Source organism: Pararge aegeria, chromosome 3 (genome assembly GCF_905163445.1).
Source record: "Pararge aegeria chromosome 3, ilParAegt1.1, whole genome shotgun sequence".
Classification (NCBI taxonomy): Eukaryota; Metazoa; Arthropoda; class Insecta; order Lepidoptera; family Nymphalidae; genus Pararge; species Pararge aegeria.
In genome coordinates this window covers 17,207,717-17,220,731 of record NC_053182.1, presented here as the reverse complement: position 1 = coordinate 17,220,731, position 13,015 = coordinate 17,207,717, and the positions used below count along the sequence as shown (strand labels likewise).

General features: G+C 35.1%; 1 protein-coding gene across 2 annotated transcripts; it reads right to left on the bottom strand.

Moving 5' to 3' along the window:
* Window positions 1–1,563: 1,563 nt before the first annotated feature.
* LOC120636798 (transcription initiation factor IIB) lies at window positions 1,564–11,605 on the bottom strand. Of its 2 annotated transcripts, none has more exons than XM_039908365.1 (5): window positions 11,546–11,605; window positions 11,235–11,345; window positions 6,423–6,723; window positions 3,670–4,026; window positions 1,564–3,174 (listed from the first exon to the last, which is right to left on the bottom strand). In XM_039908365.1, the coding sequence occupies exons 1-5, from the start codon at window positions 11,560–11,562 to the stop codon at window positions 3,013–3,015; spliced, it is 948 nt and encodes a 315-aa protein (XP_039764299.1). In that variant the 5' UTR covers window positions 11,563–11,605; the 3' UTR covers window positions 1,564–3,012. The 2 variants fall into 2 exon arrangements, with proteins under 2 accessions (XP_039764299.1, XP_039764306.1); XM_039908372.1 differs by having other exon boundaries at window positions 11,460–11,558.
* Between the last annotated feature and the right edge of the window lie 1,410 nt (window positions 11,606–13,015).

The following is a 13,015-nucleotide window of genomic DNA, read 5'->3' as shown; positions in this document are numbered from 1 at the left end:
AGCTGACTCCCTAATAGGTAAGCCCTCTTAGACTGCATCATCACATACCACCAGGCGACATTGCTTACAGGGGCTAAAGTGAAGTAGATTAAATAAAAAATTTAAATTACTTGACCGCTACATCTTTAAACGGTCCCACAATGGAATTATTCACCCTAAAAACTAACGTGACCCAAAAGAACAATCAAATCAAACAATTAAATCGGTTTACTAATTTCGATTACATGTATTTTTATTATATTTTTTTTTTTATTTATATATCACAAAAGCATTTTCAGGATTCTTTTATAGTTACTCTTACCTTTGTTGGGTAAATTCGACTGTCTTAAATGTTTACAAAAACTTTTTGTTTTAATCATTATTAGGTAAGTCGTTATAATCGAACAACTGTTCGATGTTTTATTTTAATCTACATAATAGAAAATATGATATTTGCTTCGAAGAAAAAAATAAGCAATCGATGAGATATAACCCAAGCGCAAAAAAAATCCGAACGAGTCACAGTGACAAGATTGGTGAGTTCCCAATTCCCAACGAGTCACACCCAATATGACTCGTTCGGATTTTTTTTCCCTCGCGTCACGCTGTCCCTTGGAACTCACACCCAAGGGACACCTGTGTAAACCACAAACTTCGAGAATAAACGGACTTTATGTAAGACCTAACTAGACGTGATATAAAATAAAAACACTCTGTGGAGTAAGTGCATGCGGGGTAAAGGAAGGTTTGTTATTATATTTGCTCGCACGTGAAATATTAATATATATTTTTTTTTAATCACGCTTTTATAATCGCTGTTTTCCGAGCCAGTCTCAACAAGGTCGAAACGCAGGTACACTTTTTATCTGTGTAAAATAAAACAAAATTTGTATAAATTTATGGGCTAAGTTTGTTTCTGTTCTGTTTTTCTTTTACGACAAATAAAGTAATTTTTTTTTTCATTTTTTACATAGTAAGGATACAGATATTTATGTACCTTTAAAATTATCAACTGCATAGATTTATTGCCGCACAAAATATATAATATGTAGTATCTACTGTCATACAAAGGGTAAATATATGAAATTAAATTAATATGGAATTAGCAGCAGTGGCGTGCACAGTTTTTGACCAGGGTATGCATAAAGAAGGAAAACGGCATAAAACCCTGCCCCTTTATGAGTAACACACAAATGTTCGGGTAGGCAGAGCTTTTATGCATGTATGAAGTGCACGCCACTGTTGACCAGTGAATATTTCACTCAATCAAACGTCATGAAGAAGCGGTAACTAATCTTTATCCATCTTATAAATAATAGCATACAATCTAATAATAACCTATTCATTATTTTCTAGTAGCAATGTAGGGAAATATCTTCTCTTATGTATATTTTTTTATTTTTAGTTAAACGAACCTATCACATTTAAAGAAAAAATTATAAACAAAAATAAAAAAATAATCAAGTGTGTGTGGCAACCAAACTAACGGGCTGTTAATTTTATTGTATAATTACCCTTTTATCTCTAGAACTAAATTTTTACCAAGATATAATCAGAATAAAGCTTCGCTTTCATCGCATTCAAAAGAAAGTTATATATTTTTTTTAATTCCAATGGAAAACGTAAAAATTATTTAGTTTAGAAACTAATCAACGTGTCACCAACTCGCGATTGACTGTTTTTTTGTGCACAACCAGTGGCGTGCATAGGGTTTATGAACAGGTTAGGATAAAGCAGGAAATTGGCGCTAAAAAAACTATCCTCTTATACGAGTTATATCAAAACGTAGGGTATGCAGTGCTTTCGCGAATGTATGTAGTGCACGCCACCGATGCTCAGCTGTACCAAACGATTTTAAAATAAGATATAAGCTATTTCTGTTCATGCATTTCAGAAAAGAAAAACATTAAAATGCAAATGAACTTAAAAGTTCTCGTACGATTTAAATTAAAAATAATCAAACAAAGTTATCATCAAGGGTGTACTTATTACTAAACATTTGACATGAAAATGCCGGAAACACATTGTAGCACCCCACCCGACACCACAACACGCGATGCGTGCTGAGTCTAAATCATTTGTTAAAACCCACGTCGCGTTGGCTATTGATGGTGTATCTCTGGTCTGTGACCGCTACTTTCTAGAACAATACTTTACATTGCAAAAGCATACAAGGTACAAGGCTCTATTAATAAACGTGGCATAACGTCGGAAAGTAACACAGCGTTTTATCATACTTCTACTGACAGCATCTTTCATATTCATATTTGTATAAATTGTGTGTGCAATAGACTTCAAACAAACAAACAAACATCTTTCAAATAGCGAAGCGTCAAGAAATACTGTGCAACTATTTTAATAATAAACGTGACATAACGTTGGAATAGTAAAGCAGTGCTTTATCATATCACACTTCCACTGACAGCGTCATTCAAATGGCAGAGTATGAAGAAATACCACGGTACTATTCCGACGTTATGACACGTTTATTAATAAGGCCCAAAGAGTTCTATCTTAGACTATTACCTTACTTATCAGCATTAAATATGTATTTGACATAAAAACTATGCCGGAAACATAATATTTGTGGCACACGACTTCAAAAGAAGTGTGTTGAGTGAATTCAGATAGTAGTTTTTTTCTATGGCAAGAAAAATACTACTAACACCAGACACCAAGGTTTACCTGTTGGTATTGTGTTTCTGGAAATCTACAAAAATACTCATAATTATTCAAAAGTGTAAAGTCTCAATCGGTTTAGTACTGTTTTCTTTTATATCAAACGTCTATATAAATTGCGTTATATACATGATAGAATACAATACAGTATACATTTCAACGTTAACATTTATATATTTAAATTCAAATGGCTTATGTGTTTTTCCAATCCCACTGAATTATATGACCGGATTACACAACACCCGACACCAAACCGCATTGGGTGTATTTAGTGTCTGGGTTGTGAGAGCGCGCGTCTCGGAGTCGGGTGGGGTGTTCTGAGTCGGGGTCTATACACACATTAACACATGACATTCACATTTGCGGCAGGAACTCGATAGGAGTGGCGAATTTGAAGTCGTCCGGGAATAGCTTGGCTGCGAACGGGTACATGAGTTTGTAGGACTGTCTGATTGTGACGTCAGCCACACCAGCAATGTCGCCGATCTCTTTTTGGCTGCGCTTGTCTTCTGAAGCCTAGAATAAATAAACAATCGTCATCATCATCATCATATCAACCCATTACCGACCCTCTACAGGGCACGCGTCTCCTCCCACAATGAGAAGGGGTTAAGGCCATAGTGCACAACGCTGGCCCAGTGCGGTTTGGGGGACTCCACACACCTTTGAGAACATTATGTAGAACTCTCAGTCATGCACGTTTCCTCACGATGTTTTCCTTCACCGTTGAATAATTAAATAAATAACGACAACACACACATCGCCGTCTAGCCCCAAAGTAAGCGTAGCTTGTGTGATGGGTACTAAGATGACTGATGAATATTTTTATGAATAATATACTTAAATACTTAAAATATACATATAATTATCCAGACACTGAAAAAAATTCGTGCTCATCACACAAATATTTTTTTCAGTACAAATCGAACCCACGGCCTCGGGCTCAGAAAACAGGGTGATATTTCAATTACTTAAAACTTAGGCTACTGACGATGTAATTTCGGCAATTACCTGCGACGCCATATAAATAGCGGCAGCGGCGACCGATATAGGACTCCTTCCCGACACGATATCCAACTCGCCAGCTTTCCTCGCGATATGTGTGGCGGCCCTTTGCACGGAGTTCGGCAGAGCCAGGTTGGAGCAGAACCGACTCATGAAGTCGGCTGTAGTGATCAGATCCACGGACGTCTCTAATGCCTTCAGGATGAGTTTGAAGCATCTGCCGATTTCTTTCTTGCTGATTTTGCTGACGGCGCAGATTTCCTTGAAGGTACGCGGCACGCCTTCTTGCCTACACGCTATGTAGAGGCACGCGGAAGCGATTGCGTCATTCGCCCGGCCTTTTAAGTTCTTGCCGTCGTGCACCTGAAAGTTATATTTCCAACGTCAGTACATTAATAAAATACGAGCTTGTACCACAATATTATGCGTTAGAAAGTGGAGATGTGGTGATGTGGCGTAAAATGGGAAGCGATTGTCTTACGATGCTCTGTATAACATTCTGTTCAGATCACATTCATCATCATATCACCTATTACCATTGGTATGAGTCTCCTCCCACAATGAAAAGGGGTTAATGCCGTAGTCCACTACACTGGCTCAGTGCGATTTGGTGGACTTCACACACATTTTAGAACATTGTGTAGAACTCTCAGGCATGCAGGTTTCCTCAAAATGTTTTCCTTCACCGTTGAAGCAAGTGATATTTGAATTGCTTAAAACGCACTTAACTTAGAAAAGGTAGAGGTGCGTTCTGGGATTCGAACCCGGCCCCCCGAAAGTGGAGTCGAAGTCCTACCCTATCTATCACCGCTTCTCAGATCACATTACACGATACAAAGTGAAGTTCTTACTTTCGTGATTTAAATATGTTACGTCAGTTATGATCGGACCCAGTTACTCCCATTGATAAGACCGCAGCACTTTGCCGACATACACATTTAAAACACATTTTTATTATGAATTAAATATTATTTTAGACAAACCTAGGTTAAAATAAAGATAAAATATATGCGCGCGATAATTCGCTCGTAGCGCCGCGTCACGCGACATGCTTATGAATAAGGACCCCAGACGAATTCGAAACTAGTCGGACACTGTTTACAAAAAAAACCGTAGGTTAAAACTTATTTATTCCATAGTAAAGTTTAAAATATTTCCTATAACTCAATATGTTCATTGTTATAGAATGGAAGTTATTTGTGTCACATTCATTCAGTAAGCGTTAACTCAATTAGCATATTTATGTGCTCCGAAAGATAAAACTAGCATTGGAGCTTCTGCGTAATGAGATGTTTATATTGTCGACTTAGTGTGCCGTGTGATGTCAACAGATCTGAGTAACCACACCCTACTGTGTCGTACGAGGCGACTGAGGGAATGTAGGAATGGAACGGGGAGTGGGCAGCGGCGTCCTATTTACTACTAAGATCAGTATGTACTACCATCTACTGAGATCTGACGTAGAAACAGCTAGGCTTCTTTACTATGCGTACTTTCATAGTGTGATGTCTTACGGGATCTTATTATGGAGCAAAGCTGCTGATATTAAAACTATTTTGATATCGCAGAAAAGAGCTGTACGGTCAATATATAAACTTAAACCACGTGAATCCCTGCGTGAAAAAATTCACGAAATATAAATGAATAAATGTTAACACAGTAAATTTCTATGAAACACCTTTGCTATAAAGCTAAAACTTGGCTGCACGTCTTTCTTAGTGAGGTGGTAACTAGCAACGGCCGAAGCCTCCAGGCCAGACTAGAGAAAATTGAGAAATAATAAATTCCCAAATCGCCCACTTATAAAGTCAAAGTCAAAGTCAAAAATATCTTTATTCAAGTAGGCCCACAGGTGGCACTTTTGATGCGTACATAAGAATTACACGGTAGTGAGATGATGGCGATAACCACATTCGTAAACTTAAAACTAAAGCTACGAGGGTTCCAAACGCGTCCCGGTCTAAGAAGAAGCCCACAACAAACTTAGCCGGGTGTTTTTTTTTTTTTTTTGTTATCGCCATCTCACAATGGCAATAACAAAAAAAAAACACCATATATATGACCACAGCATATAACACTACATATATTACAACTACTACATATACATGTACATATACTACATATACAACACAGCAGCAAGGACGTCTGCATCCTTGCTTCTTGACTTCACACCCTGACTCAGTAACCAATGAACTTGATTTGTAGCATAGTTAACTGAATGGAGAGAGACAACAAGGAAGGACAGAGAGAGATAGCTTGACAGAATCCTAGGCTTCTTCTTATCCTATGGATATGGACAAAGAACGCGGTTAACAGCTACTATATATATTTCTATTAATCTCATAAAAGGTTAAATATTGTATTTAACTTTTATCCTACTAATATTTTAAATGTGAGAGTGTGGATATTTGTGCCTCAATCACACAAAAACGGCTGGACGAATTTCGATGAAATTTGACATGCATGTATCCTTTCACATGGAAAAGAACATAGGCTACCTTTTGTCCCGATTCCTTAAGGAATTCCCGAGGGAAAATTGAAAATTGTTTCCGAGCTAAGCCGCGGGCACACAGCTTTGAAATTTGGTATGCATGCCACCTGTGCTTTAAAAAAGGACATGTACTATCTATACCGATCTCTTAAATAGTTCTCGTGCTAGGATTAAAAATTGTTAACGAGCGAAACTTTAGACCCAATTCTGATGTCCACGCAGACGATGTCGCAGGCAGAAGCTAATATGTATATAAAAACAAACTTACCTGTTTAAACAAATTATTTGCTCTGTCCACAATAGTTTTGGGCAAGTTGATTCGGTCCGCCATTGTATTAATTTCTCTGAAGGCGTTTATTAGCGCCCTGTCTGTACTGCTTATGTTCCTTCTATTCTGATATTTGGATACTCCAAAACTGTCAAACGAAGCATCTCCTCGACCAGGGCCGATGATTGTGGATAGATCCCCACCTGATAGGAGGGGGTTTTCTGGACCACCCACACGGGAAGGGTCTACACCAGATTTCTCATTGCTGAAGGTACGCCATTCTGAACCCACGTCTATTACTCTGAGGAATAATAGAATATAAAATTAGTTCTTGAGATCGTCCACCATGTGATGTGGTCTTAATGGGATACCACAAAACAGTTAATTGTGCTACTCAAGGTGTAAACTTGGTTCCTAGATACTAATAGGGAAAAGGAGTTAAAGGGTTTAAAGGAGAACTTTAGAGTTTGTAGGTCGCCCAGGTGAAGTTCTCCGTACAGCAAGGAAACTGATCCTAAAGATGCCTTCACATAATTCTTCTTTCTACAACAAGTCTTTCACTATTCAGGCTGTTAAGCTTTGGAATGCCTTGCCTTTTGCCATTAGAGAGGCAAAATCTATCCAAATCTTTAAACAACTTGTGAAATATCACTTTACGTCTCAATCAACTGATGCCCCAGGATAGTTCACTGCTCTCTTCTACTCTTTTATTCATTTTTTATAATTTTTATTTGAGGATAATTATTTTTTTTATATATTTTGTTTCATATTTAACCTATTATATTATTTTTAAGTAAATATTATTTTTATATAATATATATATATAATTGTAGATATTTATTTATTTATTTGTCTTTAGTTACAAATATTGTTTTTTTATATATTATTTGTATATATTTAAGTAATGAAATATGTATTTTATGAGTATATCTATATATTCACCACCTAACTTTTTTTTGTCTTCGCCATTGGTTGCCTGGAAGAAATCGCTATGTAGCGATAAGGCCGCCAAATTGTATACGTTGATTTGTTATACTTTTCTTTTTGTTCTGTGTACTTTGTGGTGTGCAATAAAAGTATATTCATTCATTCATTCACTAATAGTACAGCTGTTGTGACTGAGCTTTTTTGGGTAAGTTCTACCACCTTTCTGCACCAAGCAGCATTGTTGCAATGTGTTCCGTGTTTGCAGGCACATGAGACTTAACACCTACACCTCACAGGATGGCACATTGTGTTTTTTACTTGCCTCAAAGAACACATAAAACCCTTAAGCTACTCAAGAGTCATCGTCATTGTCATTATCTACCCATTACTAACTCTAAAACAGAAAACAGGTCTGCTCTAAGTATGAGAAGGGTTTAGACTGTGGTTCACCATTCTGGCCATGTTTGGATCTTAAAACAACAGAACTAACAACATACAGAAACCGTTTACCTACCTAACTAATATTGAAGCTACATTAGTAGTGTTTCCCCAACAAGTGGTTAGTCACATCTTTTGCAGTTGAGAGTAACTAATTTAGCTAATGTTTGAAAACAACATTCCGCAGGTGTGAAGACACAGGTGTGCGGGACGTTTTCACTGTTTTTGGACACAATGTACTTCATGCAATAATAGCTGAATAAGGGTTATGTATGTTTTTCATTCTATGCTTAAAACTATGCTTCGTATTTATACTTATACACTTGAGTACATAGGTATAACCGGTTATATAGACTTTAACATAGACACTAACTGGCTGACTTTTTCTGGGGGTGACCTTGGATAATAAGCTACAGTGGGGTGCCCATATAGATTCACTAGCGGGTAAACTAAGCTCGGCTGCCTACGCAGTCAGAAAAATTAGACAGATTACTGACGTTGAAATAGCTAGGCTAGTTTATTTTGCGTACTTACATAGTGTTATGTCCTATGGAATCTTGTTATGGGGTAAAGCAGCTGATATCGAAACTATATTTATATTGCAGAAAAGAGCTGTACGGTCAATATATAAACTTAAATCACGCAAATCCCTCCGTGAGAAGTTTAAAGAAATAGGCATACTTACTGTAGCTTCACAATATATTTATAACAATATAGTATTTGTAAGACAACATATTAGTCTTTATAAACAAAAAGTGGACATAAACAGTCGACTTACAAGAAATGGTCATAAATTAGTGTCATCTGCATATCGTCTGCGTAAGGTACAGGGATCATTTGTGGGATTGAGTATACGCTTTAATAATATGATTCCTAAGGTGATTTTGGACCTGCCAATGCACAAGTTTAAAGAATTTGTTAAAACACATTTATTACAGCGAGGTTACTATACAATTGATGAATTTTTTAATGACAAGGTTGCTTGGAAGCATCCGGCTCCGCTTTCAGCTCTCCCAAGATAGAAAAATGAATGTTAAAATGCAAAATGTAAATTGTTGATGTTGGAAAAGAGCAACTGCTGAGTTTCTTGCCGGCTTCTTCTCGGTAGAATCTGCCTTCCGAACCGGTGGTAGAATCACTACAAACAGACAGACTTGACGTTTCAAAAGTGCTTATATGAGGCCTACTTGAAATAAATGAATTTTTAATTTTTAATTTTGAATTTTGACTAGACTAGGCTAGTATCCAATATCTGGCCGCCTGATAATTAAGCTAAAGAGAAAGAATTTCATTTATTTATTTGAACATGATAAGTCGATTTGAACAATCTTTTTTGCATTAGATAGCCCGATTTTTCAAGTAGGCTTAAGGCAACAAGCTTAAACACATTTAGGACAAAGAATTAATACCATTGACCGGCGACGTGACGCGATGCTGTGGGTCGGAATATATTGTATACAATAGTGGGAGTTTGTATGGATAACCTGTCATAAGTTAAGAACGAAGTTGCGATGACTACTAGTCTGTTATATTAATAACCTTCCTAAAGGTGGCATGACCTGGTTAGTGCAAAATCTTACCAAGCAGCCAGATTACGTAATTGTTGATGCAATTATTTAAATTTTAGCAACTATTCTTAGTAGCCAAATTATAGGCATTCTTGAACATTAATATTGCAATAATGTCAATCAAAACAAATTATTAACACAAAATTGTGAAATTTATACACAGGTTAGGACTTGTTTATGATTTTACAGACTTGTTTGATATTTACAATACACTAAACGGAAAGATTATTGTATTTAAGTAGCTTTACCTGTACATGCTCTTATGAAATATCAAATACCTATTTGTATTCCCAGCAGTAAGACAAAATATTTAATCCATCTTCTGTAAATGAGGTGTGGAACCAGTTATTATAAATTCTTTTTATGTTCAAATTTATGTATTTATACAATGGTGTAAAAGCTTTTGCTGTTTGGGAGCTGAAGTTACAACACAAGAGTCAATAGGGATTTGAAATATAGTTGGTATTTTTAAGAAAATAACTAGAATTAGACATTCTTGAGATGTCTATTTATAAAATGCATATAAGCCAGTACCTCATGAATGTAAATCCTACAAAAAGACCATAACACATGTAGACTAAGAATGTGGAAAATAACCATTTTACTGTTTTCTTTGCATTTTCATTTTAAATTTTGTGTAGCCAAATAATGGAAGTTATATTATTATAATTTTTTAAATTATTAAAAAGATAACAGCATATAAACAGATAATTTATTGCACACAAATACATTAAAACACACACATCATAAATGTGAACCAGTGAACCAAAAATTTACACAAACATTGGTATGCAAAGAACTTATTACGTTTTATACAATTTCTAAACAAAACTTAGAAACTTGTCTATAGTATGGGTAAATACTGTAAGAATTTAAAAATTCAAATCTGTTACTCTAATAAAACAATTTTGTTAATAACTATATTAATTTTTATAAATGCATATTGTAGCAAGGAAATATCACAAGGTTCTTTATATTTATTTAAATACCTAAAGATTTCAACTAAGTATAGCAAAATAAGTTGTAGGGAAAACCTTGGATGATAAAATAAAACTCCTTAAAGTGAAGAGTATGTAAATCTACTGCTAAACAGGTCTTGTCCATCGGATTATGACTTCAACGCATACAAGACCTCTTGCAGTCAGGCGGAAATATAGTACATGATATTCATATCAAGTATTATATTTCTGATTTATATATCTATAGGTATCTTGGGATTATCCTGCTCCTTTTTTCATTCATCACAAGACCAAATTATGGTTAATAATTTGGAATTTATTTATGTTGGAAAAGAAAAAATTCTGAGGTGGCCTTCTGAGCGGCATAGTTGCCACCTGAACCGTTGGTATTCAAAAACAGCCTGTTTCAAAAATGCTACAGTGAGTCTCCTTGAATTTTTATATTTTATTTAACCTGACCATGGAATTTAATCCAGAACCTTTTGATCCTAAACTATGCTATTACAGGCTAATCACTAAACTAACAAAGCAATTATTAAGTATTCAGGCAAGAAAATATCTAATCTACTTTAGCAAAATTGCCTCTTAGAAACATGTATAGTGCATCAAGGTGTCATAGCATCCGTTATTAATGTCCAGGAATATATATAAAATGAAATCAAGACACCTCACACCCCACACTCAACACACCAGCGTAATTCGAACGCAATACGTGTAACGCAAATCAAACTTTTGTATTATACAAACGAAGCTTGTACAGTCGATGTGAAATTGAAACGTTTTCGAAATCGCCCGTATCCTTACACACTTGTTATTGGCCTTGGCATATAAAACCCTTTTAATCTGCGATGCATAATGCACCCAGATGTACCAACAATTAACACGAAATCTAAAGTAATTATGTTGTTCTTTTAACTCACCTGTCTCCAACCACAAGTCCGCATTCTGAACATATCATGTCACCCGCTCTATAATCCTCAATAAGCGGTGCATCGGGATGAGCATAGCACACCACTTTATTTGCCTCAATTCTAAAATCACAAAGAAAGTAAACTTTCGTCAAAACTGAACATTAGAAATCTCAACATCAGGTAACAGATAACAGCTTTTTCCCGCCTCGAGATAACTCACAACCGTGAACTTACGTAAACTCATGTTTGTTATTAACTTTATTCAGGTTTTAATTATTATAACTTTAAAGAAACGGTATTAAAATAAGTAGAAAACAGACCTCGACGTGCTCGCCATGATTGTCAAGTTGCATAGACAATAATTTTGTGTGTTGCCGCTGCCAAAAAGATTTTTACCCCACACTTTATCACGGAAATTTAGCAAGCATTTTTTTCTAAGCCACGGAGATAAAATGTGGAAGATAAACATTCAACAGTAATTTATCAAAGTCATAACTAATAACTGGTCAGCCAATAACTTTACTTGTTGTTGTGGGTGCAAAAAGTAAGTACACGATATATTTAGACGATGATTATTAATATAAGTAAGGCAGAACAACAACAAACTTTACTTTTTCTAAGTGCTCCAATACATCCTTTTTAATATTAATAGCTATTTGGCGAAATTGTTCTGTATTAATTAAATATTAACTTTAAGTATTTATAAGATATTACTTTAAGTTTTAAAAATTTGGATTTACTTTAAATGCTTGCTTTAATGCTTAAACAAAGCATTGTACTATGTACGAATTAGCGAGAGTAATAATGTTATTTAAAGTAATTTTACTAGCCTGAGAATTCCCATGTTAATAAATACAATATTTTAAATTTGAAGTTTGATTAAATTTGAAGTTAATTTCATTTCACTCATGATTGTTAATTTATATATTTTATGGTAATTTTACATACGAACTCTAAATCATCAAATCTATTTTTGTCAACTACATTTGTTAAATGCTAAATAAGAATGTATATTAGTAATCATTTTGGGCCATAAAATAATCCTTCAATATTTTTAATAGTTTACTTTTTTTGTACATATTGTTTTTTTACCTCGATCTTGGGAGTTTTTTTGTACTGACCACATCGTGGAAAGGGCCATGGACAATTTTTTTTTTTTTGTTGACATATTTCAAACGGTATCTGGCATGGACGTGTGGGTTTTAGGCTTGAGTTTTAGGTGTACAATAAAATTAAGAGTATGTTTGTTTTCCACTTTAACGTGCTAATCTCGGGAACTAGTTGGATTAGATAAATATTTTTATCAATTTGATTGCCTGATGCTTGAAAAAGGCTGTGATATAACTTTATAAAGCTTAACCCCTAAAGGGACTAAATATGTTATTTTTCAAAATACATCAATTAACAAGTAAAATAAATCTTTCCGAATTTGTATTAATTCCATCCCCAAATAGAAGGAACAAAAGCAATGCTTATAGCCTAATTCTTTTTCTTGGACTATTTCTTATGACGCTGGGGTCGGTCGTAGTAAGTATATTGAGTATATTAAGAGAAATATCAAAGCAGAACTTTATTTAACCCTGATGATGATAAGTGAATGTTTATCTAAATATTCGAAAAACTTTTTAAGGAAGAGTCGAACCCTATATTATTACAGGTTTTCGCAACAAAACCACAGCTCATCAATTTTATTATTTTTCAACTCATTTGAGTAGGTTCTATTTTTGAAGGGCAACAAGTTTTTAAATGAGACCTATGCAATGTTTAAACATCGAGTAAAATAGTTCAAG